Source organism: Oncorhynchus masou, chromosome 24 (genome assembly GCF_036934945.1).
Source record: "Oncorhynchus masou masou isolate Uvic2021 chromosome 24, UVic_Omas_1.1, whole genome shotgun sequence".
Taxonomy (NCBI): Eukaryota; Metazoa; Chordata; class Actinopteri; order Salmoniformes; family Salmonidae; genus Oncorhynchus; species Oncorhynchus masou.
In genome coordinates this window covers 3,785,488-3,812,910 of record NC_088235.1, presented here as the reverse complement: position 1 = coordinate 3,812,910, position 27,423 = coordinate 3,785,488, and the positions used below count along the sequence as shown (strand labels likewise).

Genomic DNA, 27,423 nt, shown 5'->3' with positions numbered 1-27,423 from the left:
CTCTCACACACACACCCCTCTCTCTCACACACACACACCTCTCTCTCACACACACACACCCTCTCTCACACACACACACCCTCTCTCACACACACACCCCCCTCTCTCACACACACACCTCTCTCTCACACATACACACCCTCTCTCTCACACACACACCCTCTCTCACACACACACACCCTCTCTCACACACACACACCCTCTCTCTCACACACACACCCTCTCTTTCACACACACTCACACCCCCTCTCTTTCACACACCCTCTCTCACACACACACACACACACACACACACACACACACTCTCTCTCACACACCCTCTCTCTCACACACACACCCTCTCTCTCACACACCCTCTCTCACACACACACACCCCTCTCTCTCACACACACACACCCTCTCACACACCCTCTCTCTCACACACACACGCACACCCTCTCTCTCACACACACACACTCCCCTCTCTCTCACACACACACACACCCCCTCTCTCTCACACACCCTCTCTCACACACACACACACACACACACACAACCCCTCTCTCTCACACACCCTCTCTCTCTCACACTCACACACCCTCTCTCACACACACACCCTCTCTCTCACACCCCCTCTCTCTCACACACACACCTTCTCTCTCTCACACCCCCTCTCTCACTCTCTCACACACACACTTCTGTTTGATTGACAGATGAATGAAGAGTTCATACCTTTGACTGGCTCTGGGTCGATGGAAAAAGCAGGAAGTGATGTAATTAAATGTCTAGCCAAAACTCTGGATTGGAAAGCGAAACCAGTTGTCAACTTGAGAGAGGAAACATTCAGAGAATATAACTGGTTGGAATCATCTCTCAGAGGAACACCGTGACGGCCGAAACATCATGAGATTTAACTCTGTATAGATACATAAAGTATACCATTTTTAATTGGGAGAGAGAGTCGCACCTGTTCCATTCAGAAGTGGAATAAGCCCAGAGAGAGAGTCGCTCCTGTCCCTTTCAGAAGTGGAATAAGCCCAGAGAGAGAGTCGCTCCTGTTCCTTTCAGAAGTGGAATAAGCCCAGAGAGAGAGTCGCTCCTGTTCCTTTCAGAAGTGGAATAAGCCCAGAGAGAGAGTCGCTCCTGTCCCTTTCAGAAGTGGAATAAGCCCAGAGAGAGAGTCGCTCCTGTTCCTTTCAGAAGTGGAATAAGCCCAGAGAGAGAGTCGCTCCTGTTCCTTTCAGAAGTGGAATAAGCCCAGAGAGAGAGTCGCTCCTGTTCCTTTCAGAAGTGGAATAAGCCCAGAGAGAGAGTCGCTCCTGGTCCTTTCAGAAGTGGAATAAGCCCAGAGAGAGAGTCGCTCCTGTTCCTTTCAGAAGTGGAATAAGCCCAGAGAGAGAGTCGCTCCTGGTCCTTTCAGAAGTAGAATAAGCCCAGAGAGAGAGTCGCTCCTGGTGCATTGAGAAGTGGAATAAGCCCAGAGAGAGAGTCGCTCCTGTTCCTTTCAGAAGTGGAATAAGCCCAGAGAGAGAGTCGCTCCTGTTCCATTCAGAAGTGGAATAAGCCCAGAGAGAGAGTCACTCCTGTTCCATTCAGAAGTGGAATAAGCCCAGAGAGAGAGTCGCTCCTGTTCCTTTCAGAAGTGGAATAAGCCCAGAGAGAGAGTCGCTCCTGTTCCTTTCAGAAGTGGAATAAGCCCAGAGAGAGAGTCGCTCCTGTTCCTTTCAGAAGTGGAATAAGCCCAGAGAGAGAGTCGCTCCTGTTCCTTTCAGAAGTGGAATAAGCCCAGAGAGAGTCGCTCCTGTTCCTTTCAGAAGTAGAATAAGCCCAGAGAGAGAGTCGCTCCTGTTCCTTTCAGAAGTAGAATAAGCCCAGAGAGAGAGTCGCTCCTGTTCCTTTCAGAAGTGGAATAAGCCCAGAGAGAGAGTCGCTCCTGTTCCTTTCAGAAGTAGAATAAGCCCAGAGAGTCGCTCCTGTTCCTTTCAGAAGTGGAATAAGCCCAGAGAGTCGCTCCTGTTCCTTTCAGAAGTGGAATAAGCCCAGAGAGTCGCTCCTGTTCCTTTCAGAAGTGGAATAAGCCCAGAGAGAGAGTCGCTCCTGTTCCTTTCAGAAGTGGAATAAGCCCAGAGAGAGAGTCGCTCCTGTTCCTTTCAGAAGTGGAATAAGCCCAGAGAGAGAGTCGCTCCTGTTCCTTTCAGAAGTGGAATAAGCCCAGAGAGAGAGTCGCTCCTGTTCCTTTCAGAAGTGGAATAAGCCCAGAGAGAGAGTCACCCCTGTTCCTTTCAGAAGTGGAATAAGCCCATAGAGTCACTCCTGTTCCTTTCAGAAGTAGAATAAGCCCAGAGAGAGAGTCACTCCTGTTCCTTTTCAGAAGTGGAATAAGCCCAGAGAGAGACTCACCCCTGTTCCTTTCAGAAGTGGAATAAGCCCAGAGAGAGAGTCGCTCCTGTTCCTTTCAGAAGTGGAATAAGCCCAGAGAGAGAGTCGCTCCTGTTCCATTCAGAAGTGGAATAAGCCCAGAGAGTCGCTCCTGTTCCATTCAGAAGTGGAATAAGCCCAGAGAGAGAGTCGCTCCTGTTCCTTTCAGAAGTGGAATAAGCCCAGAGAGTCGCTCCTGTTCCATTCAGAAGTGGAATAAGCCCAGAGAGAGAGTCGCTCCTGTTCCATTCAGAAGTGGAATAAGCCCAGAGAGTCGCTCCTGTTCCATTCAGAAGTGGAATAAGCCCAGAGAGAGAGTCGCTCCTGTTCCATTCAGAAGTGGAATAAGCCCAGAGAGTCGCTCCTGTTCCATTCAGAAGTGGAATAAGCCCAGAGAGAGAGTCGCTCCTGTTCCATTCAGAAGTGGAATAAGCCCACTGCCAGAGAGGGAGTCTAATTGCTGACATACTAAATCCAGCATTTGAAACTAAGCAGACAAATTGCTATTGTTGTATACACACACACACACACACACACACACACACACACACACACACACACACACACACACACACACACACACACACACACACACACACACACACACACCCCTGCTGAACTATTTCTCTACAACACACACATCTCCATCTCAAGCAGTGTTTCCCCTAATTGTCAACTTTATTCCAATGCTTCACCTCTTATTAAGTTGGTCTGATGTCCTCTATCGACTCAGCTCCTTTCCCCTTATTGGGCCCACTGCAGCTACTAATAATGCACTCTTTCTCTCTCTCTCTGTGTGTGTGTGTGTGTGTGTGTGTGTGTGTGTGTGTGTGTGTGTGTGTGTGTGTGTGTGTGTGTGTGTGTGTGTGTGTGTGTGTGTGTGTGTGTGTGTGTGTGTGTGTGTGTGTGTGTGTGTGTGTGTGTGTGTGTGTGTGTGTGTGTAAACAGTAGCTTCTATACACGTTCCGTTTGAAAACAATAATAATAAACAATAGCATCGCCAAGTCTTTGCATAATCTGAATTCATTTCCTGACTCATCTGGGTTTTGTTGAAACTTAATTGCCTTTTTTCTTTTCTTTTGTCTCCCGAGCGATAGAGAAACAAACATACAACGTACCGAAGTAAAGCATCTCTCCTGTTGGCATCTCGGCACTACTGAGAGTGTGTGTGACTGTAAAAACAATGCCTGTGTGTGTGTGTGTGTGTGTCCAGAACAATGCAGAGCGTCTGCGCAGGGCGACAGAGAGACTGCGTGGTCCTGTAGTCTTCAGTCAGGAGCCAGCTGTCAGGAAAACACAGCTGAGGTCCTTCAGCCAGTATGTGGAGGTCAGGCCAGGTGAGAGAGACACACACATCTCCACACACACACACACACACACACACACACACACACACACACACACACACACACGTATAAATACACACACACACACAGACCCTCCCTATCCCTCCCTCTCTCTCTCCTCTCTCCCTATCCCTCTCTGTCCCCCTTCCCTCTCCCCTCTCCCTCCCTCCCTCCCCTCTCCCTCCCTCCCTCCCTCCCCTCTCCCTCCCTTCCTCCCTCCCTCCCCTCTCCCTCTCCTCTCCCCCCCCTCCCTCTCCCTCTCTCCCCCCTCCCTCCCCTCCCTCTGTCCCTCTCTGTCCCCCCTCCCTCTCCCTCTCCTCCCCCCTCCCCTCCCCCTCTCTCTCCCCCTCCCTCTCCCTCTCCCCCTCCCTCCCTCCCCCTCTCCCTCTCCTCCTCCCCCCCTCCCTCTCCCCTCTCTCCCCCCCTCCCTCCCTCCCTCCCCTCTCCTCCCTCCCCCTCTCCCTCTCCTCTCTCCCCCTCCCTCCCCTCCCTCTGTCCCTCTCTGTCCCCCTCCCTCTGACCCTCTCTGTCCCCCCGTCCCATCCCTCTCTTCTTGTCTTCCAGAGGTAAAGCGTCAGAGATCAGTACCAGAGGATCAGAGACGGACGGGCGAGGAGAGAGGACTGGCACCAGACACCGATGCTCGCAAGCCTTATGAAGATGAAGTAATTTATGCATAGATAATTCATCTCTCTTTCCTTCCCTCCATCCCTCCTTCCCTACATCCCTCCTTCCCTTCCTCCATCCTCTCTTTCCATCCCTCCTTCCCTTTCTCCCTCCTCTCTTTCCATCCCTCCTTCCATACATCCCTCCTTCCCTTCCTCCCTCCTCTCTTTCCATCCCTCCTTCCCTACATCCCTCTTTCCCTACATCCCTCCCTCCCTACATCCCTCCTTCCCTTCCTCCCTCCTCTCTTTCCCTCCCTCCTTCCCTTCCTCCCTCCCTCCTTCCCTTCCTCCCTCCTCTCTTTCCCTCCCTCCCTCCTCTCTTTCCCTCCCTCCTTCCCTTCCTCCATCCCTCCTTCCCTTCCTCCCTCCTCTCCTTCCCTTCCTCCCTCCTCTCTTTCCCTCCCTTCCTCCCTCCGTCCTTCCCTTCCTCCCTCCTCTCTTTCCCTCCCTCCCTCCTCTCTTTCCCTCCCATCCTCCTTCCCTCCCTCCCTCCCTCCTCTCTTTCCCTCCCTCCATCCTCCCTCCTCTCCTTCCCTCTTTCCCTCCCTCCCTCCCTCCTCTCTTTCCCTCCCTCCATCCTCCCTCCCTCCCTCCTCTCTTTCCCTCCCTCCTCCCTCCCTCCCTCCCTCCCTCCCTCCCTCCCTCCCTCCCTCCCTCCCTCCCTCCCTCCTCTCTTTCCCTCCCTCCCTCCCTCTGAGGTGGATCATTTCCTCTGTCTAGTTCAGACGTGGTCTCCTGAAAACGCTGGGGACAAGAGGCTGTTTCCTGCTCTTCTTCTTCCTGTCTTTTGTATGTTTCTTTAGATGTCAGTAAAGCCTCTGCATCAGCCCTGCACCTGGCCCATAACTGGCAGATAACTGGCCTATAACTGGCAGATAACTGGCCTATAACTGGCATATAACTGGCCTATAACTGGCAGATAACTGGCCTATAACTGGCAGATAACTGGCCTATAACTGGCAGATAACTGGCCTATAACTGGCAGATAACTGGCCCATAACTGGCAGATAACTGGCCTATAACTGGCCCATAACTGGCAGATAACTGGCCTATAACTGGCAGATAACTGGCCTATAACTGGGCCATAACTGGCAGAAAACTGGCCTATAACTGGCAGATAACTGGCCTATAACTGGCAGATAACTGGCCTATAACTGGCAGATAACTGGCCTATAACTGGCCTATAACTGGCCGATAACTGGCCTATAACTGGCAGATAACTGGCCTATAACTGGCAGATAACTGGCCTATAACTGGCAGATAACTGGCCTATAACTGGCAGATAACTGGCCCATAACTGGCAGATAACTGACCTATAACTGGCAGATAACTGGCCTATAACTGGCAGATAACTGGCCTATAACTGGCCTATAACTGTCCGATAACTGGCAGATAACTGGCAGATAACTGGCCTATAACTGGCAGATAACTGGCCTATAACTGGCAGATAACTGGCCTATAACTTGCAGATAACTGGCCTATAACTGGCAGATAACTGGCCGATAACTGGCAGATAACTGGCAGATAACTGGCCTATAACTGGCAGATAACTGGCCTATAACTGGCAGATAACTGGCCTATAACTTGCAGATAACTGGCCTATAACTGGCAGATAACTGGCCTATAACTGGCAGATAACTGGCCTATAACTGGCAGATAACTGGCAGATAACTGGCAGATAACTGGCCTATAACTGGCCTATAACTGGCAGATAACTGGCAGATAACTGGCCTATAACTGGCAGATAACTGGCCTATAACTGGCAGATAACTGGCAGATAACTGGCCTATAACTGGCAGATAACTGGCAGATAACTGGCAGATAAAGGACAAGAGGAAGAAAGAAAGAAAAAATTCCAGCTTTTCTTTTCCCAACTCTCCTCTCCTCCATCCTTCCCTCCTCCATCCTCCCCTCCTCCATCCTCCTCTCCCCTCCTCCATCCTCCCCTCCTCTCCTCCATCCTCCCCTCCTCCATCCTCCCCTCCCCTCCTCAATCCTCCCCTCCTCCTCCTCTCCCCTCCTCCATCCTCCCCTCCTCCATCCTCCTCTCCCCTCCTCCATCCTCCCCTCCTCCATCCTCCTCTCCCCTCCTCCATCCTCCCCTCCTCCATCCTCCCCTCCTCCATCCTCCCCTCCTCTCCTCCATCCTCCCCTCCTCTCCTCCATCCTCCTCTCCTCCATCCTCCCCTCCTCTCCTCCATCCTCCCCTCCTCTCCTCCATACTCCCCTCCTCTCCTCCATCCTCCCCTCCTCCATCCCTCTCTCCTCTCCCCATCCTCCCCTCCTCCATCCCTCTCTCCTCTCCCCATCCTCCCCTCCTCCATCCTCCCCTCCTCTCCTCCATACTCCCCTCCTCTCCCCATCCTCCCCTCCTCCATCCCCCTCTCCTCTCCCCATCCTCCCCTCCTCCATCCCCCTCTCCTCTCCCCATCCTCCCCTCCTCTCCTCCATCCTCCCCTCCTCTCCTCCTCTCCTCCATCCTCCCCTCCCCTCCTCCATCCTCCCCTCCTCCATCCATCTCTCCACTCCCCATCCTCCCCTCCTCCATCCTCCCCTCCTCTCCTCCATCACTCGCTCTTCTCCTCCATCCTCCCCTCCTCTCCTCCATCCTCCCCTCCTCCATCCATCTCTCCTCTCCCCATCCTCCCCTCCTCTCCTCCATCACTCTCTCTTCTCCTCATCCTCCCCTCCCCTCCTCCATCCCTCTCTCCTCTCCTTTAGATATGTCAATCAGAGACCACTTCTTCATTCCGCTCCACAAAGAGATATCCTGTATTGATCTAAGGAAGAGAGGAGGAGGGTGGGGGGGATTTTAATTATTACAGTAGCAAGATACCGCTGCTCAGAGAGAGAGAGAGAGAGAGACAGAGAGAGAGAGAGAGAGAGAGAGAGAGAATGACTACTTACTTGTGTCACAGGAGACTCAGAATCCTCTGCCTCACTCTCCTCCCCCCTCTCCTACCTCCCTGACTACCCCTCTCCTACCTCCCTGACTCCCCCTCTCCTACCTCCCTGACTACCCCTCTCCTACCTCCCTGACTCCCCCTCCCCTACCTCCCTGACTACCCCTCTCCTACCTCCCTGACTCCCCCTCTCCTACCTCCCTGACTCCCCCTCTCCTACCTCCCTGACTCCCCCTCTCCTACCTCCCTGACTACCCCTCTCCTACCTCCCTGACTACCCCTCTCCTACCTCCCTGACTACCCCTCTCCTACCTCCCTGACTACCCCTCTCCTACCTCCCTGACCTCCCCCTCTCCTACCTCCCTGACCTCCCCCTCTCCTACCTCCCTGACTCCCCCCTCTCCCCTACCTCCCTGACTCCCCCCTCTCCCCTACTTCCCTGACTCCCCCCTCTGCCCTACCACCCTGACCCCCCTACCTCCCTGTCTCCCCTCTGTCCCATACTTCCCTGTCTCCCCCCTCTCCCCTACCTCCCTCTCTCCCCTACCTCCCTGACGCCCCCTACCTCCCTGACCCCTCCTACCTCCCTGTCCCTGACCCTCCTACCTCCCTGACCCCCCTACCTCCCTGTCTCCCCTCTCTCCCCTACCTCCCTCTCTCCCCTACCTCCCTGACCCCTCCTACCTCCATGACCCCTCCTACCTCCCGGACCCCCCCTACCTCCCTGACTCCCCCCTCTCCCCTACCTCCCTGACCCCTCCTACCTCCCTGACCCCCCCCTACCTCCCTGACGCCCCCCTCTCCCCTACCTCCCTGACTCCCCCTCTCCCCTACCTCCCTGACCCCTCCTACCTCCCTGACCCCCCTACCTCCCTGACTCCCCCTCTCCCCCTACCTCCCTGACTCCCCCCTCTCCCCTACCTCCCTGACCCCCCCTACCTCCCTGACTCCCCTGCCGGTCCCTGAGGTTAATGGGTGTTCAACCTTTCCATTATCCCCATCAGTCCTGAATTAGCTGCTGAATGATGTGTGTATTAATATAATATATATGTTAATGTCTCAGGTCTAATTAAGGCTGGGTCCAGGCCACCATGCAAGGGAATGGTCTGATCATGTGTAAAATTGATTTGAGGAGGAGAAATGTGATAGAGAGAGAGAGAGCAGGAGGGAGGGGGGGAGGGGCCTGGGAATCAGCACCTCACAGTGTTGCTCACAGATTCACACTCTCTTGAAGACCACACACCCACTCATAGGAGGGAGTGCCGGAAAAGTGCTGGCTTGTGTAGAATAAAAAAATCTATCTTTCTCTCTTTCTCTTTCTCTTTCTCTATCGCTCTCTCTCTCTCTCTCTCTCTCTCTCTCTGTCTCTCTCTCTCTGTCTCTCTCTCTCTCTCTCTCTCTCTCTCTCTCTCTCTGTCTCTCTCTCTGTCTCTCTCTCTCTCTCGGTCTCTCTCTCTCGGTCTCTCTCTCTTTCTCCTTTCTCTATCACTCTCTCTCTCTTTCTCCTTTCTCTATCTCTCTCTCTATCTCTTTCTCCTTTCTCTATTGCTCTCTCTCTCTTTCTCCTCTCCACTGGTCTTCTTCCTATTAACAAAATAGGTTGAATCAGCAGCTGTAAATATTTATTTAAATATACATGTCTTTTTTCGAGGAATCTTTAGTGAGCTAATTTGAATAAACATTTTCCCCTCTTTTTCTTCTGCCTCCGTCTAAGGAATAGTAAGCAGGAGGAGGAGAAGGAGAGGAGACCATCCTAGTTATAGTGTCAACTCATCCTCTAAGGAAGGAGAGTTGACCATCCTAGTTATAGTGTCAACTCATCCTCTAAGGAAGGAGAGTAGACCATCCTAGTTATAGTGTCAACTCATCCTCTAAGGAAGGAGAGGAGACCATCCTAGTTATAGTGTCAACTCATCCTCTAAGGAAGGAGAGTAGACCATCCTAGTTATAGTGTCAACTCATCCTCTAAGGAAGGAGAGTAGACCATCCTAGTTATAGTGTCAACTCATCCTCTAAGGAAGGAGAGTTGACCATCCTAGTTATAGTGTCAACTCATCCTCTGAGGAAGGAGAGTCGACCATCCTAGTTATAGTGTCAACTCATCCTCTAAGGAAGGAGAGTAGACCATCCTAGTTATAGTGTCAACTCATCCTCTAAGGAAGGAGAGGAGACCATCCTAGTTATAGTGTCAACTCATCCTCTAAGGAAGGAGAGGAGACCATCCTAGTTATAGTGTCAACTCATCCTCTAAGGAAGGAGAGTAGACCATCCTAGTTATAGTGTCAACTCATCCTCTAAGGAAGGAGAGTAGACCATCCTAGTTATAGTGTCAACTCATCCTCTAAGGAAGGAGAGTTGACCATCCTAGTTATAGTGTCAACTCATCCTCTAAGGAAGGAGAGTAGACCATCCTAGTTATAGTGTCAACTCACCCTCTAAGGAAGGAGAGTCGACCATCCTAGTTATAGTGTCAACTCATCCTCTAAGGAAGGAGAGTTGACCATCCTAGTTATAGTGTCAACTCATCCTCTAAGGAAGGAGAGTAGACCATCCTAGTTATAGTGTCAACTCACCCTCTAAGGAAGGAGAGTCGACCATCCTAGTTATAGTGTCAACTCATCCTCTAAGGAAGGAGAGGAGACCATCCTAGTTATAGTGTCAACTCATCCTAGTTGTTGCTGTTACATGTTGATTACTTCTACGAGCCATTATCATTCACCTGATAATCAGACGAGCCGTGGTGATAATGTGGTGATTATTTTGTTAACATATGATTGGCTGCTGGTTAACCTGGGTGGGGGTTATCATTGGTCCCTTGGCAAGAAACCCCCTCATCTAACACACCTGGTTCTAAAACCTACAGGAGGGTTGGAGTTAAAACCTACAGGAGGGTTAGAGTTAAAACCTACAGGAGGGTTGGAGTTAAAACCTACAGGAGGGTTGGAGTTAAAACCTACAGGAGGGTTGGAGTTAAAACCTACAGGAGGGTTGGAGTTAAAACCTACAGGAGGGTTAGAGTTAAAAACCTACAGGAGGGTTGGAGTTAAAACCTACAGGAGGGTTAGAGTTAAAACCTACAGGAGGGTTGGAGTTAAAACCTACAGGAGGGTTGGAGTTAAAACCTACAGGAGGGTTAGAGTTAAAACCTACAGGAGGGTTGGAGTTAAAACCTACAGGAGGGTTGGAGTTAAAACCTACAGGAGGGTTGGAGTTAAAACCTACAGGAGGGTTGGAGTTAAAACCTACAGGAGGGTTGGAGTTAAAACCTACAGGAGGGTTGGAGTTAAAACCTACAGGAGGGTTGGAGTTAAAACCTACAGGAGGGTTGGAGTTAAAACCTACAGGAGGGTCTCTCTCCAGGAACAGGGTTGGAGTTGAAATCTACAGGGGGGTCTCTCTCCAGGAACAGGGTTGGTGAGCCCTGCACTAGACATGTGGGCTGAAATAAGGGCGATGGGGACGAGTGGGAATGACTCAGAGGTAAACGTGGGGGTGACCCCTGACCCCATCCATACAGGTTGAGTAAATTAGGACAAGAGGGAGCATAATAGTGTATCACAAGAGAAAAAGGTTTGGGTAGAGGAGCGTGTGTCGGGAGGGAACTAGTCAGTGTTTCTGACTACAGTGTTTCCAAGTGTGTCGACTAGAACTCAAACGCACAAATACAAGTCACTTTCTTCTCTGGTAAAGCTTTGCTGTCTATCTCGAGCCACCGCTCTCTGAAGAGGGAGGGAGACCAAACAACAACAAGAAGAAGGGAACAATAGCAACAACAAGGCGGCCATTATCGTGGGGCCTTTTCAGTCTTCTAATGAAAGACTTCTGTTTAAAAGAAAACCTCCTCTCCCTTTCTTCTCTCTCCCCCGTTTAATAAATGACAATGTTTTGATGCTGTATGTGATTCCTGTTTCATGAGGAATTCTAATCCCTATTTGTCTCTCTGTCCTCTGTCTTTCCTTCTGTTTGTCTCTCTGTCCTCTGTCTTTCCTTCTGTTTGTCTCTCTGTCCTCTGTCTTCTGTTTGTCTCTTTGTCCTCTGTCTTTCCTTCTGTTTGTCTCTCTGTCCTCTGTCTTTCCTTCTGTTTGTCTCTCTGTCCTCTGTCTTCTGTTTGTCTCTTTGTCCTCTGTCTTTCCTTCTGTTTGTCTCTCTGTCCTCTGTCTTTCATTCTGTTTGTCTCTCTGTCCTCTGTCTTCTGTTTGTCTCTCTGTCCTCTGTCTTTCCTTCTGTTTGTCTCTCTGTCCTCTGTCTTTCCTTCTGTTTGTCTCTCTGTCCTCTGTCTTCTGTTTGTCTCTCTGTCCTCTGTCTTCTGTTTGTCTCTCTGTCCTCTGTCTTTCCTTCTGTTTGTCTCTCTGTCCTCTGTCTTTCCTTCTGTTTGTCTCTCTGTCCTCTGTCTTTCCTTCTGTTTGTCTCTCTGTCCTCTGTCTTCTGTTTGTCTCTCTGTCCTCTGTCTTTCCTTCTGTTTGTCTCTCTGTCCTCTGTCTTTCCTACTGTTTGTCTCTTTGTCCTCTGTCTTTCCTTCTGTTTGTCTCTCTGTCCTCTGTCTTTCCTTCTGTTTGTCTCTCTGTCCTCTGTCTTTCATTCTGTTTGTCTCTCTGTCCTCTGTCTTTCATTCTGTTTATCTCTCTGTCCTCCCTCTTCTCTCTCTCTCTTCTCCCCCATCTCCCTTTCTTCTCTCTGTTCTCCTCCGTCTCCCCTCTTCTCTCTCTTCTCTCTGTTCTCCTCCGTCTCCCCCTCTTCTCTCTCTTCTCCTCCGTCTCCCCCTCTTCTCTCTCTTCTCTCTCTCTCCTCCTCCATCTCCCCCTCTTCTCTCTCTTCTCCTCCGTCTCCCCCTCTTCTCTCTCTTCTCCTCTGTCTCCCCCTCTTCTCTCTCTTCTCTCTCTCTCATCCTCCGTCTCCCCCTCTTCTCTCTCTTCTCTCTCTCTTCTCCTCTGTCTCCCCCTCTTCTCTCTCTTCTCTCTCTCTCCTCCTCCGTCTCCCCCTCTTCTCTCTTCTCCTCCGTTTCCCCCTCTTCTCTCTCTTCTCCTCTGTCTCCCCCTCTTCTCTCTCTTCTCTCTCTCTCCCCCTCTTCTCTCTCACTCCTCCTCTGTCTCCCCCTCTTCTCTCTCTTCTCTCTCCTCCTCCTCCGTCTCCCCCTCTCTCTCTCTTCTCTCTCCCCTGTCTCCCCCTCTCTCTCTCTTCTCCTCCGTCTCCCCTCTTCTCTCTCTTCTCCTCCGTCTCCCCTCTTCTCTCTCTTCTCCTCCGTCTCCCTCCCTCTCTCTCTCTTCTCTCTCTTCTCCTCCTCTCCCTCTTCTCTCTCTTCTCCTCCGTCTCCCCCTCTCTCTCTCTTCTCTCTGTTCTCCTCTGTCTCCCCCTCTTCTCCTCTCTTCTCCTCCGTCTCCCCCTCTCTCTCTCTTCTCTCTCGTCTCCCCCTCTTCTCTCTCTTCTCCCCTGTCTCCCCCTCTTCTCTCTCTTCTCCTCCGTCTCCCCCTCTTCTCTCTCTTCTCCTCCGTCTCCCCCTCTTCTCTCTGTTCTCCCCTGTCTCCCCCTCTTCTCTCTGTTCTCCTCCGTCTCCCCCTCTTCTCTCTGTTCTCCCCTGTCTCCCCCTCTTTTCTCTCTTCTCTCTCGTCTCCCCCTCTTCTCTCTCTTCTCCTCCGTCTCCCCTCTTCTCTCTCTTTTTCTCCGTCTCCCCCTCTTCTCTCTGTTCTCCTCCGTCTCCCCCTCTTCTCTCTCTTCTCCTCCGTCTCCCCTCTTCTCTCTCTTCTCTCTCTTCTCCTCCGTCTCCCCCTCTTCTCTCTCTTCTCTCTGTTCTCCTCCGTCTCCCCCTCTTCTCTCTCTTCTCTCTCTTCTTCTCCGTCTCCCCCTCTTCTCTCTCTTCTCCTCCGTCTCCCCCTCTTCTCTCTCTTCTCCTCCGTCTCCCCTCTTCTCTCTCTTCTCCGCCGTCTCCCCCTCTTCTCTCTCTTCTCTCTCTTCTTCTCCGTCTCCCCCTCTTCTCTCTCTTCTTCTCCGTCTCCCCCTCTTCTCTCTCTTCTTCTCCGTCTCCCCCTCTTCTCTCTCTTCTCCTCCGTCTCCCCCTCTTCTCTCTCTTCTCCTCCGTCTCCCCCTCTTCTCTCTGTTCTCCCTCTACCAGAAGGCGTTCAAAGACACCAGTCAGTACGTGGTCGGGGAGCTGTCTGCTCTGGAGAGCGAGCAGCGCCACATCGACGCCCGGGCGGCGCGCGTGGAGAAGAGGCTACGCTATCTCATGGACACAGGTACCAAGCCCAATTACACTGGAAAACTGTTTTGGCAAATTGAGCGTTTCACACAAACTCTCACGGAGTTGGGGAAGTGTGTGTGAGGCTGTAGTGTCCCAAATGACACCCTATTCCCTACGTAGTGCGCACTACTTTTATGGAGCCCAATGCACTATATAAGGAATAGAGCTCCATTTGGGATGCTGGGTGGAATCTTTGAAGCAGTGAATGTTGTGTTGCTACGGAGGGAAGGAGGGAGGGAGGCGATACGAGGGGCTGGCTGGTGGATATGAAAAGGGGGGAGGAAATGGGGGAGAGTGGGAGTAGAGGGTGATAGAAGGGGGAGAAGGAGGATAGATGGTGGGAGAGCGAGGGGGGGAGAGAAGGGGAGACCTCTCTGGGCCAGGGTGATAAGAGAGTCTTCATGGGAAATGATAACCAGGCCTGATAGTGTCCCACCAGTGTGGGGGGGGGGAGCCCCCAGCCAGCCTGATAGTGGGGGGGGAGCCCAGCCAGCCTGCTCAGCTCACATTGAACAGTGTGCTCAGCCATGCATAGCCCCCCCTCCCCCAGTACATATCTGGTCTTCAATGATATGCAGCAGAAGAGGAGAGGTGGATGATTGGTGGGGGTTAAGTGAGAGGGGGGGGACATTTAAAATAATGCAAGAGGTAACACACACACTGAGAGCACGACACACACATGCACTGAGAACACAACACACACACACTTAACCCAACATACACACAGACTCACACACTCAAAAGTGTGATCTTTTGGCTTCCATACAGGCTGATTGGTGTGGTTGGAAAGCGTTGGCTGGAGGGTAACCTTGTATAGACATGACACAGACAGGTGTCTGAGCCAAGGGGCTCGGTTCCATTGAGTCCTGTACTGAAATAACAGAATAGGACTGTGGCACAAATTGTACCCTATTCCCTACATTGTGCACTACTTTTGACTAGATCTCCCATAGGGCTCCCGTCTAAAGTAGTGCACTTTATAGGGAATAGGGTGCCATTTGGGATGCGGTCTAGCATTCTGTTACTGCTACTAAACAATTTATCCTCACAACAGAGCGGCTTCGGAAAAAGGGAAGAAAAGAGAGGGAGGAGGAGAGAGAGAGGGGGGAGGAGAGAGAGAGGGGAGGAAAAGAGAGGGAGGAGGAGAGAGAGAGGGGGGGGGAGAGAGAGGGGGGAGGAAAAAGAGAGGGGGAGGGAGAGAGAGAGAGGGGGAGGGAGAGAGAGGGGGGGGGAGAGAGAGAGGGGGAGGGAGAGAGAGAGAGGGAGGGAGAGAGAGGGGGAGGAGAGAGAGAGAGAGAGGGGGAGGAGAGAGGGGGGAGGGGGAGGAGAGAGGGGAGGAGAGAGAGAGAGGGGGAGGAGAGAGAGAGGGGGAGGAAAAATAGAGGGGAGGAGAGAGAGAGAGGGGGAGGAGAGAGAGAGGGGGGGAGAGAGAGAGAGGGGAGGAGAGAGAGAGAGAGAGGAGGGGGGGGGAGAGAGAGAGGGGGAGGGAGAGAGGGGGAGGGAGAGAGAGAGAGGGGGAGAGAGAGAGAGGGGGAGGAGAGAGAGAGGGGGAGGAGAGAGAGAGAGGGGGAGAGAGAGAGAGAGAGAGAGAGAGAGGGGGAGGAGAGCGGAGAGAGAGAGAGAGGGGAGAAGAGAGAGAGGGGGGAGGAGAGAGTGGGAGGAGAGATAGAGGGGAAAAGAGAGAGAGGGGGAGAAGAGAGGGGGCGAAAGCAACACCAGGGTGGAGGGATTAAGGATTTTACTGCTCCTCCTATATGGAGACATCTCTCCTTTCTCTCTCTCCCTCCCTCCCTCTCCTCTCACCTCTTCCTCTCTCTCTATCCCTTCTCTCATCTCTCTCCCCCTCTATCTCTCCCTCTCTCTCTATCCATCCCTCCTTGTCTCCCTCATCCCTCCATATCCTCTACCCCTGTAGGAGTGAACACCATTGTGTCAATCTGAAGGGTTTTTCCCCACTGCTGATAAAGTAGCCTTAGCTGGATACGTTGTTTACCGGAAAACACACACACACACACACACACACACACCCTGTTTTCCCCACACACACACACACACACACACACACACACACACACACACCCTGTTTTCCCCACACACACACACACACACACACACACACACACACACACACACACACACACACACACACACTGCCACCACACCCTGTTTTCCACAAACACACACCTTGAGCCAGATTGATATTGCACAGCTCCAGCCCAGCCAGCCCCCCTGTAAATAATCCGATAGTAGACAGGTAGTGAGGCAGCAGGATGGAGGATGGACGCAGCCGACAGTAATACTGGTAGTATCAGAGAGAAGAAGAAGTCCCCCCGGATACGTCCCCAGAAACACCTTGTAGCATCACTCAATGACATGGACAGAATGTAGTTTGGGTAAACACGGAGGGAGTGAGTGTTGGAGGGGGGGGTTGTATTCGCTTCTTCTACTTCCCTCTCTTCCTGGTCCTCGGAGGCTGCAACGGTATTCGTTCACCTGTTTCCTCTCTTTTTCCCTCCCCTCTTCTCTCCCCCGCCCCTCTCTTCCTCCTCTCTCCTCCCCTCTCTCTTCCTCCACTCCTCTCCCCTCCCCTCTCTTCCTCCTCTCTCCTCCCCCTCCTCCCCCTCTCTTCCTCCACTCCTCTCTCCTCCCCTCCCCTCTCTTCCTCCTCTCCTCCCCTCTCTCTTCCTCCACTCCTCTCTCCCCCTTCCCTCCCCTCTCTTCCTCCTCTCTCCTCCCCTCTCTCTTCCTCCACTCCTCTCTCCTCCCCTCCCCTCCCCTCTCTTCCTCCTCTCTCCCCCTCCCCTCCCCTCTCTTCCTCCTCTCTCCTCCTCCCCTCTCTCTTCCTCCATTCCTCTCTCCTCCCCTCTCTTCCTCCTCTCTCCTCCCCTCTCTCTTCCTCCACTCCTCTCTCCTCCCTCTCCTCTCTTCCTCCTCTCTCCTCCTCTCCTCCCCTCTCTCTTCCTCCACTCCTCTCTCCCCCTCCCCTCTCTTCCTCCTCTCTCCTCCCCTCTCTCTTCCTCCACTCCTCTAGCTGGTCCTGTCCCATGGCAGCCTCTGTCTGTCTAGCTGGTCCTGTCCCATGGCAGCCTCTGTCTGTCTAGCTGGTCCTGTCCCATGGCAGCCTCTGTCTAGCTGGTCCTGCCCCATGGCAGCCTCTGTCTGTCTAGCTGGTCCTGTCCCATGGCAGCCTCTGTCTGTCTAGCTGGTCCTGTCCCATGGCAGCCTCTGTCTGTCTAGCTGGTCCTGTCCCATGGCAGCCTCTTGTCTGTCTAGCTGGTCCTGTCCCATGGCAGCCTCTGTCTGTCTAGCTGGTCCTGTCCCATGGCAGCCTCTGTCTGTCTAGCTGGTCCTGTCCCATGGCAGCCTCTGTCTAGCTGGTCCTGTCCCATGGCAGCCTCTGTCTGTCTAGCTGGTCCTGTCCCATGGCAGCCTCTGTCTGTCTAGCTGGTCCTGTCCCATGGCAGCCTCTGTCTGTCTAGCTGGTCCTGTCCCATGGCAGCCTCTGTCTGTCTAGCTGGTCCTGTCCCATGGCAGCCTCTGTCTGTCTAGCTGGTCCTGTCCCATGGCAGCCTCTGTCTGTCTAGCTGGTCCTGTCCCATGGCAGCCTCTGTCTGTCTAGCTGGTCCTGTCCCATGGCAGCCTCTGTCTGTCTAGCTGGTCCTGTCCCATGGCAGCCTCTGTCTGTCTAGCTGGTCCTGTCCCATGGCAGCCTCTGTCTGTCTAGCTGGTCCTGTCCCATGGCAGCCTCTGTCTGTCTAGCTGGTCCTGTCCCATGGCAGCCTCTGTCTGTCTAGCTGGTCCTGTCCCATGGCAGCCTCTGTCTGTCTAGCTGGTCCTGTCCCATGGCAGCCTCTGTCTGTCTAGCTGGTCCTGTCCCATGGCAGCCTCTGTCTGTCTAGCTGGTCCTGTCCCATGGCAGCCTCTGTCTGTCTAGCTGGTCCTGTCCCATGGCAGCCTCTGTCTGTCTAGCTGGTCCTGTCCCATGGCAGCCTCTGTCTGTCTAGCTGGTCCTGTCCCATGTGGGGGGCCTTTAAGAAGGGCCATAGCATGGCAGGCTAGCTGGTCCTGTCCCATGGCAGCCTCTGTCTGTCTAGCTGGTCCTGTCCCATGGCAGCCTCTGTCTGTCTAGCTGGTCCTGTCCCATGGCAGCCTCTGTCTGTCTAGCTGGTCCTGTCCCATGGCAGCCTCTGTCTGTCTAGCTGGTCCTGTCCCATGGCAGCCTCTGTCTGTCTAGCTGGTCCTGTCCCATGGCAGCCTCTGTCTGTCTAGCTGGTCCTGTCCCATGGCAGCCTCTGTCTGTCTAGCTGGTCCTGTCCCATGGCAGCCTCTGTCTGTCTAGCTGGTCCTGTCCCATGGCAGCCTCTGTCTGTCTAGCTGGTCCTGTCCCATGTGGGGGGCTTTTAAGAAGGACTCATTCCTGATCTGTTTGCTTCAACACGTTTTCTTCCCCCCATCTTTTCCTCCTCTCCTTTTCTCTCTCCCCTTCTCTCTTTCTCTCTCCCCTTCTCGCTGCCTCTCTCCTTCTCCTCTCCTTTTCTCTCTCCCCTTCTCTCTTTCTCTCTCCCCTTCTCGCTGCCTCTCTCCTTCTCCTCTCCTTTTCTCTCTCCCCTTCTCTCTTTCTCTCTCCCCTTCTCGCTGCCTCTCTCCTTCTCCTCTCCTTTTCTCTCTCCCCTTCTCGCTTTCTCTCTCCCCTTCTCGCTGCCTCTCTCCTTCTCCTCTCCTTTTCTCTCTCCCCTTCTCTCTTTCTCTCTCCCCTTCTCGCTGCCTCTCTCCTTCTCCTCTCCTTTTCTCTCTCCCCTTCTCACTGCCTCTCCCCTTTTCTCTCTCCCCTTCTCTCTTTCTTTCTCCTTCTCCTCTCCTTTTCTCTCTCTCTCCTCCTCTCCTTTTCTCTCTCTCTCCTCCTTTCCTTTTCTCTCTCCCCTTCTCGCTGCCTCTCTCCTTCTCTCCTTTTCTCTCTCCTCTTCTCTCTTTCTCTCTCCTTCTCTACTTTTCTCTCTCCCCTTCTCTCTTTCTCTCTCCTTCTCCTCTCCTTTTCTCTCTCCCTTCTCTCTTTCTCTCTCCCCTTCTCACTGCCTCTCCCCTTTTCTCTCTCCCCTTCTCTCTTTCTCTCTCCTTCTCCTCTCCTTTTCTCTCTCCCCTTCTCTCTCCTTCTCCTCTCCTTTTCTCTCTCCCCTTCTCGCTGCCTCTCTTATTTTCTCTCCCCTTCTCGCTGCCTCTCTTATTTTCTCTCTCCCCTTCTCGCTGCCTCTCTCCCCTTCTCGCTGCCTCTCTTATTTTCTCTCTCCCCTTCTCGCTGCCTCTTATTTTCTCTCTCCCCTTCTCGCCGCCTCTCTTATTTTCTCTCTCCTTCTCCTTTCTATTTCTCTCCCTTCTCTCTTTCTCTCTCCTTCTCCTTTCCATTTCTCTCTGCCTTCTCTCTTTCTCTCCTCCTTTCCATTTCTCTCTCCCCTTCTCTCTTTCTCTCTCCTTCTCCTCTCCTTTTCTCTCTCCCCTTCTCTCTCCTTCTCCTCTCCTTTTCTCTCTCCCCTTCTCGCTGCCTCTCTTATTTTCTCTCCCCTTCTCGCTGCCTCTCTTATTTTCTCTCTCCCCTTCTCGCTGCCTCTCTCCCCTTCTCGCTGCCTCTCTTATTTTCTCTCTCCCCTTCTCGCTGCCTCTTATTTTCTCTCTCCCCTTCTCGCTGCCTCTCTTATTTTCTCTCTCCCCTTCTCGCCGCCTCTCTTATTTTCTCTCTCCTTCTCCTTTCCATTTCTCTCTCCTTCTCCTTTCCATTTCTCTCTCCTTCTCCTTTCTATTTCTCTCCCTTCTCTCTTTCTCTCTCCTTCTCCTTTCCATTTCTCTCTCCCTTCTCTCTTTCTCTCCTCCTTTCCATTTCTCTCTCCCTTTTCTCTTTCTCTCTCCTTCTCCTTTCCATTTCTCTCTCCTTTCTCTCTTTCTCTCTCCCTTCTCTCTTTCTCTCTCTCCCACCTCTTTCTTTCCTCTCTCTCTCTCTCCTCCACCTCCCTCTCTCTCCTCCCCTCTCCCTCCCTCTCTCTCCTCCCCCTCCCTCCCTCTCTCTCCTCCCCCTCCCTCTCTCTCCTCCCCCTCCCTCTCTCTCTTCTCCCTCCCTCCCTCCCTCTCTCTCTTCTCCCTCCCTCTCTCTCTTCTCCCTCCCTCCCTCTCTCTTCTCCCTCCCTCCCTCCCTCCCTCTCTCTCTTCTCCCTCCCTCTCTCTCTTCTCCCTCCCTCCCTCTCTCTCTTCTCCCTCCCTCCCTCCCTCCCTCTCTCTCTTCTCCCTCCCTCCCTCTCTCTCTCCTCCCCCTCCCTCTCTCTCCTCTCCCTCCCTCTCTCTCCTCCCCCTCCCTCTCTCTCTCTCCCCTCCCTCCCTCTCTCTCTCCTCCCCCTCCCTCTCTCTCCTCCCCCTCCCCTCTCTCCTCCCCCTCCCTCTCTCTCCTCCCCTCCCCCTCTCTCCTCCCCCTCCCTCTCTCTCCTCCCCCTCCCTCTCTCTCCTCTCCCTCCCTCCCTCTCTCCTCCCCCTCCCCCTCTCTCTCCTCCCCCTCCCTCTCTCTCCTCCCCCTCCCTCTCTTCCTCTCCTCATATCCCCCAGTTTCTTCCCCCAGCAATGCTTTCTGAGTTCTGCACCGGTTTTCTCTTTTCTATTACGCGGTACGAGAGACGATGGTTCTCCCCAGATGAATACAAAAGTAATTGGGGTGGTTAATTTATTTACTGGGAGGCAGTTCACAGCACATTAAATAATAGAGATAATTGAACAAGAATTGTCAAGTGTCTTCTGATATCAGGCACATTACAGAAGAGAGAGTGGCATAAAACTGCCTTTCTATGCTTCCATTGTTTATGGTAATGAAGTACAGCCATTAATTCCTCGGTGGCCTTCCAAGCTTATGGCCCCATTGTTGTGTGTGTATTAATATGTAATCAGTGAATAGTTTAATTTCCTCATCTGCCTTGGGAGAATTCACTTTCTAACAGCTCTTAATTACTGCAGGGTTCTAACGAGCCCCATCGCCGTGCCGACGCAGAGCACGGCAGCCAGGCGCCCAATCAGAGTGCGGCGGTGGGTCGGGGGGGGGGGGGTTGAATTCCTGGGGCGCCGCTCTCTGCCTAATGAACTTGTTATTCCTGGACTGGGGGGAGTAGAGTGTCCTTCACAGCATAGCAGTTCACAACGTTGGGAGAACGCTCACCTAATGTTAGGGTGATAATAATAGTTATTGATGATATTTATAACGACAGTCATATTTTATCACGATGATACATTACCTTTATTCCTGGGCTGACGGGAGTGGTGTGTTTCCTTCACAGCATAGCAGTTGACCACGTTGGGAGAGCGTTTACCGAATGTTAGAATAATAAATATTAATCAATGTTTGGACACACTTACTTATTCAAGGGTTTTTCTGTATTTTTACTATTTTGTACATAACTGTGAAGACATCAACACTATGAAATAACACATATGGAATCATGTAGCAACCAAAATACTGTTAAAGAAATCAAAATATATTTTATATTTGAGATTCTTCAAATAGCCGTCCTTTGCCTTGATGACAGCTTTGTACACTCTTGGCATTCTCTCAACCAGCTCCATGAGGTAGTCACCTGGAATGCATTTCAATTATCAGGTGTATCTTGTTAAAAGTTAATTTGTGGAATTTCTTTCCTTCATAATGCGTTTGAGACAATCAGTTGTTGTGACAAGTTAGGGGTCGTATACAGAAGATAGCCCTATTTGGTAAAATACCAAGTCCATATTATAGCAAGAACAGCTCAAATAAGCAAAGACCAACGACAGCCCATCATTAATTTAAGATATGAAGGTCAGTCAATCCGGAAGATTTCAAGAACTTTGACAGTTTCTTCAAGTGCAGTCGCAAAAACCATCAAGCGCTATGATGAAACTGGCTCTCATGAGGACCATCACAGGAGAGGAAGACCCAGACTTACCTCTAAGGAACTTATCCTCCCTCCGCAGCAGAGTTACCAGCCTCAGAAATTGCAGCCCAAATAAATGCTTCAGAGTTTAAGTAACAGACACATCTCAACATCAACTGTTCAGAGAAGACTGTGTGAGTCAGGCCTTGATGGTCTAATTGCTGCAAAGAGACCACTACTAAAGGACACCAATATGAAGAAGAGACTTGCTTGGGCCAAGAAACATGAGCAATGGACATTAGACTGGTGGAAATCTGTCCTTTGGTCTAATGAGTCCAAGTTTGAGATTTTTGGATCCAACTGCCGTGTCTTTGTGAGACGCAGATCATGTTAACGGATGATCTCTGCATGTGTGGTTCCCACCGTGAAGCATGGAGGAGGAGGTGTGATGGTGCTTTGTTGGTGACACTGTCAGTGATTTGTTTAGAATTCAAGTTACACTTAACCAGCATGGCTACCACATCATACTGCAGCGATACACCCTCCCATCTGGTTTGGGCCTAGTGGGACTATCATTTGATTTTCAACAGGACAATGACCCAGAACACACCTCCCAGGCTGTGTAAGGGCTATTTGATTAAGAAGGAGAGTGATGGAGGACTGCATCAGATGACCTGGCCTCCACAATCATCCAACTTCAACCCAGTTGAGATGGTTTGGGATGAGTCGGACCGCAGAGTGAAGATAAAGCAGCCAACAAGTGCTCAGCATATGTGGGAACTCCTTCCAGGCTGTTGGAACAGCATTCCTTATGAAGCTGGTTGAGATAATGCCAAGAGTGTGCAAAGCTGCCATCAAGGCAACTTTGAAGAATCTAAAATATATTTTGATTTAACACTTTTTTGGTTACTACATGATTCCATATGTGTTATTTCATAGTTTTCATGTCTTCACTATTATTCTAAATGTAGAAAATATTAAAAATAAAGAAAAACCCTTGAATGAGTATGTGTTCCAACTTTTGACTGGTACTGTATATATATATTTTAAGTTTGTTATTTTATGTATTGTCATAACTACAATATGTGCGTCCTAGTGTGTGTCCTTCACAGCATAGCGGTTCAAAATAATAATTAATATTATTATTGATAATATTTATAATTAAAATAAATAAATTTCTCTGTTTTAATTAGGTGAATCTTCGAGTATCAGTTTCAATAGTAAAATTATATGTGTGTTTTTTAGTTATTATTATTAGTCTGATTCTATACCTTCATTGTCTACTGTCTCTATTTCTACCATCATCATCATCTTCATCTTTATTATAACTATCATTGATATTATTGTTCTCATTACTTCTATGCCTCTTCCTGTCAGACGGAGGCTGCCTCTTCCTGTCAGACGGAGGCTGCCTCTTCCTGTCAGACGGAGGCTGCCTCTTCCTGTCAGACGGAGGCTGCCTCTTCCTGTCAGACGGAGGTGTCGCTGCCTCTTCCTGTCAGACGGAGGCTGCCTCTTCCTGTCAGACGGAGGCTGCCTCTTCCTGTCAGACGGAGGCTGCCTCTTCCTGTCAGACGGAGGTGTTGCTGCCTCTTCCTGTCAGACGGAGGCTGCCTCTTCCTGTCAGACGGAGGCTGCCTCTTCCTGTCAGACGGAGGCTGCCTCTTCCTGTCAGACGGAGGCTGCCTCTTCCTGTCAGACGGAGGCTGCCTCTTCCTGTCAGACGGAGGCTGCCTCTTCCTGTCAGACGGAGGCTGCCTCTTCCTGTCAAACGGAGGCTGCCTCTTCCTGTCAGACGGAGGTGTCGCTGCCTCTTCCTGTCAGACGGAGGTGTTGCTGCCTCTTCCTGTCAGACTGAGGCTGCCTCTTCCTGTCAGACGGAGGCTGCCTCTTCCTGTCAGACGGAGGCTGCCTCTTCCTGTCAGACGGAGGCTGCCTCTTCCTGTCAGACGGAGGCTGCCTCTTCCTGTCAGACGGAGGTGTCGCTGCCTCTTCCTGTCAGACGGAGGTGTCGCTGCCTCTTCCTGTCAGACGGAGGCTGCCTCTTCCTGTCAGACGGAGGCTGCCTCTTCCTGTCAGACAGAGGTGTCGCTGCCTCTTCCTGTCAGACGGAGGTGTCGCTGCCTCTTCCTGTCAGACGGAGGTGTCGCTGCCTCTTCCTGTCAGACTGAGGTGTCGCTGCCTCTTCCTGTCAGACGGAGGCGTCGCTGCCTCTTCCTGTCAGACGGAGGTGTCGCTGCCTCTTCCTGTCAGACGGAGGCTGCCTCTTCCTGTCAGACTGAGGTGTCACTGCCTCTTCCTGTCAGACGGAGGTGTTGCTGCCTCTTCCTGTCAGACGGAGGTGTCGCTGCCTCTTCCTGTCAGACAGAGGTGTCGCTGCCTCTTCCTGTCAGACGGAGGCTGCCTCTTCCTGTCAGACGGAGGTGTTGCTGCCTCTTCCTGTCAGACAGAGGTGTCGCTGCCTCTTCCTGTCAGACGGAGGCGTCGCTGCCTCTTCCTGTCAGACGGAGGTGTTGCTGCCTCTTCCTGTCAGACAGAGGTGTCGCTGCCTCTTCCTGTCAGACGGAGGCGTCGCTGCCTCTTCCTGTCAGACGGAGGCTGCCTCTTCCTGTCAGACGGAGGCTGCCTCTTCCTGTCAGACGGAGGTGTTGCTGCCTCTTCCTGTCAGACGGAGGCGTCGCTGCCTCTTCCTGTCAGACGGAGGCTGCCTCTTCCTGTCAGACGGAGGCTGCCTCTTCCTGTCAGACGGAGGTGTCGCTGCCTCTTCCTGTCAGACGGAGGTGTCGCTGCCTCTTCCTGTCAGACGGAGGTGTCGCTGCCTCTTCCTGTCAGACGGAGGTGTCGCTGCCTCTTCCTGTCAGACGGAGGCTGCCTCTTCCTGTCAGACGGAGGTGTCGCTGCCTCTTCCTGTCAGACGGAGGTGTCGCTGCCTCTTCCTGTCAGACGGAGGCTGCCTCTTCCTGTCAGACGGAGGCGTCGCTGCCTCTTCCTGTCAGACGGAGGTGTCGCTGCCTCTTCCTGTCAGACGGAGGCTGCCTCTTCCTGTCAGACGGAGGTGTCGCTGCCTCTTCCTGTCAGACGGAGGCGTCGCTGCCTCTTCCTGTCAGACTGAGGTGTCGCTGCCTCTTCCTGTCAGACGGAGGCTGCCTCTTCCTGTCAGACGGAGGCTGCCTCTTCCTGTCAGACGGAGGCTGCCTCTTCCTGTCAGACGGAGGCTGTCTCTTCCTGTCAGACGGAGGCTGCCTCTTCCTGTCAGACGGAGGCTGCCTCTTCCTGTCAGACGGAGGTGTCGCTGCCTCTTCCTGTCAGACGGAGGCTGCCTCTTCCTGTCAGACGGAGGCTGCCTCTTCCTGTCAGACGGAGGTGTCGCTGCCTCTTCCTGTCAGACGGAGGCTGCCTCTTCCTGTCAGACGGAGGCGTCGCTGCCTCTTCCTGTCAGACGGAGGCTGCCTCTTCCTGTCAGACGGAGGCTGCCTCTTCCTGTCAGACGGAGGCTGCCTCTTCCTGTCAGACGGAGGCTGCCTCTTCCTGTCAGACGGAGGCTGCCTCTTCCTGTCAGACGGAGGCTGCCTCTTCCTGTCAGACGGAGGCTGCCTCTTCCTGTCAGACGGAGGCTGCCTCTTCCTGTCAGACGGAGGTGTCGCACTAAGAAAGGAAACATTTTAATCAAAAACAGGACTTGACTGATTCCTTTTTCATCCGTGTGGCGCTAAGGGGCCTCAAATATCAAATATATATCTAACACTTAATGTCTTTATTTGGAATAGTATTTATTTGGTACTCGAGCTGAATGGTTTTGTATTGTTATCATTCTAAATATCCCTGTCAACATCATCAGTATTATCTGTCCTGTATTGTGTGATATTCGTCCCAAAGAAAAATATCACATTTATAGAAATTTCAGCTATTCAAAAAATAGAATAGGATTTAAATGGTTTTTTTATTCAGCGTTTTGGAATCCTCTGGCCTTCTTCTGAATGTCCCCGACCCCACCTGCCCCCTGTACCTATCTACACACACCCCCACCTGCCCCCTGTACCTATCTACACACACACACACCCCCACCTGCCCCCTGTACCTATCTACACACACACACACCCACCTGCCCCCTGTACCTATCTGCACACACACCCACCTGCCCCCTGTACCTATCTACACACACACACACCCCCACCTGCCCCCTGTACCTATCTACACACACACACACCCCCACCTGCCCCCTGTACCTATCTACACACACACACACACCCACCTGCCCCCTGTACCTATCTACACACACACACACCCCCACCTGCCCCCTGTACCTATCTACACACACACACACCCCCACCTGCCCCCTGTACCTATCTACACACACACACACCCCCACCTGCCCCCTGTACCTATCTACACACACACACACCCCCACCTGCCCCCTGTACCTATCTACACACACACACACACCCACCTGCCCCCTGTACCTGTCTACACACACACACCCACCTGCCCGCAGTACCTATCTACACACACACACCCCCACCTGCCCCCTGTACCTATCTACACACACACACACCCCCACCTACCCCCTGTACCTATCTACACACACACCCACCTGCCCCCTGTACCTATCTACACACACACACACACACACACACACACACACACACACACCTGCCCCCTGTACCTATCTACACACACACACACACACGCACGCCTGCACACACACACACACACCCACCTGCCCCCTGTACCTATCTACACACACGCACCCATGCACACACACACACACACACACACACAGACACACACACACCCCCACTCGCCCACATGACTATTTATACCTACATCCTATTCCAAATGACGATATAACCTGTAACAATGGACGCAATTATCTAAAGAATGGCGATCAGCACGGCGCCGAGCCGCCCTCACCTGCTGCGCTCCAGATAAGCGATAAACAACAAGTGTGTGTGACTGCGTATGTGTGTGTGTGTTTGACTGCGTGTGTGTGTGTTTGACTGCGTGTGTGTGAGAGACTGCGTGTGTGTGAGAGACTGCGTGTGTGTGAGAGACTGCGTGTGTGTGTGTGACTGCGTGTGTGTGAGAGACTGCGTGTGTGTGTGAATCAGTTTTTAGCCTGGCGCATAATGAACAGATGTTTAAAAAGTCGAGGATGATGAGATTATTGCCACTGGGTTTTATTGCTGCCTAATCCCTTTCTGTGAGCAGAGGCATCACACGAGAGGAAGAGGGGATATGGCCATACAGCCAGAGGTGGGTGGGTGGGTGGGTGGGTGGGTGGGTGGGTGTGGGTGGGTGGGTGGGGATACAGCCATGTGGCTTAATGCACCTTGCAGACCTACAGACAGACAGACCTACAGACAGACAGACCTACGCACAGACAGACAGACCTACAGACAGACAGACCTACGCACAGACAGACCTACGCACAGACAGACAGACAGACAGACCTACAGACAGACAGACCTACGCACAGACCTACGCACAGACAGACAGACAGACAGACAGACCTACGCACAGACAGACAGACCTACAGACAGACAGACCTACGCACAGACCTACGCACAGACAGACAGACAGACAGACCTACGCCCAGACGTACGGGACAGGCTGACAGGACAGGCCACCAATATGTATCTTTGTTATTATTATTTTGAGCAGTCAACAGCCTCTTGTGTCGTCAACAGCCTCTTGTGTCGTCAACAGACTCTAGAGTAGTCAACAGCCTCTAGAGTAGTCAACAGCCTCTAGTGTAGTCAACAGCCTCTAGTGTAGTCAACAGCCTCTAGTGTAGTCAACAGACTCTAGTGTTGTCAACATCCTCTAGTGTTGTCAACAGCCTCTTGTGTCGTCAACATCCTCTAGTGTTGTCAACAGCTTCTTGTGTCGTCAACAGCCTCTAGTGTAGTCAACAGACTCTAGTGTTGTCAACATCCTCTAGTGTTGTCAACAGCCTCTTGTGTCGTCAACAGCCTCTAGAGTTGTCAACAGCCTCTTGTGTCG

The 27,423-nt window shown here is 52.3% G+C and overlaps 1 protein-coding gene across 1 annotated transcript in view; it reads left to right on the top strand.

The window, feature by feature from the left end:
• The window catches only part of LOC135511800 (EH domain-binding protein 1-like), a 217,934-nt gene that overhangs the window by 98,391 nt on the left and 92,120 nt on the right, over positions 1 to 27,423 (top strand). The window contains exons 9-11 of the mRNA XM_064933262.1: positions 3,611 to 3,734; positions 4,308 to 4,408; positions 13,421 to 13,544. Of these exons, the coding sequence (XP_064789334.1) occupies positions 3,611 to 3,734; positions 4,308 to 4,408; positions 13,421 to 13,544 (349 nt within the window). The remainder of the gene's footprint in view (positions 1 to 3,610; positions 3,735 to 4,307; positions 4,409 to 13,420; positions 13,545 to 27,423) is intronic.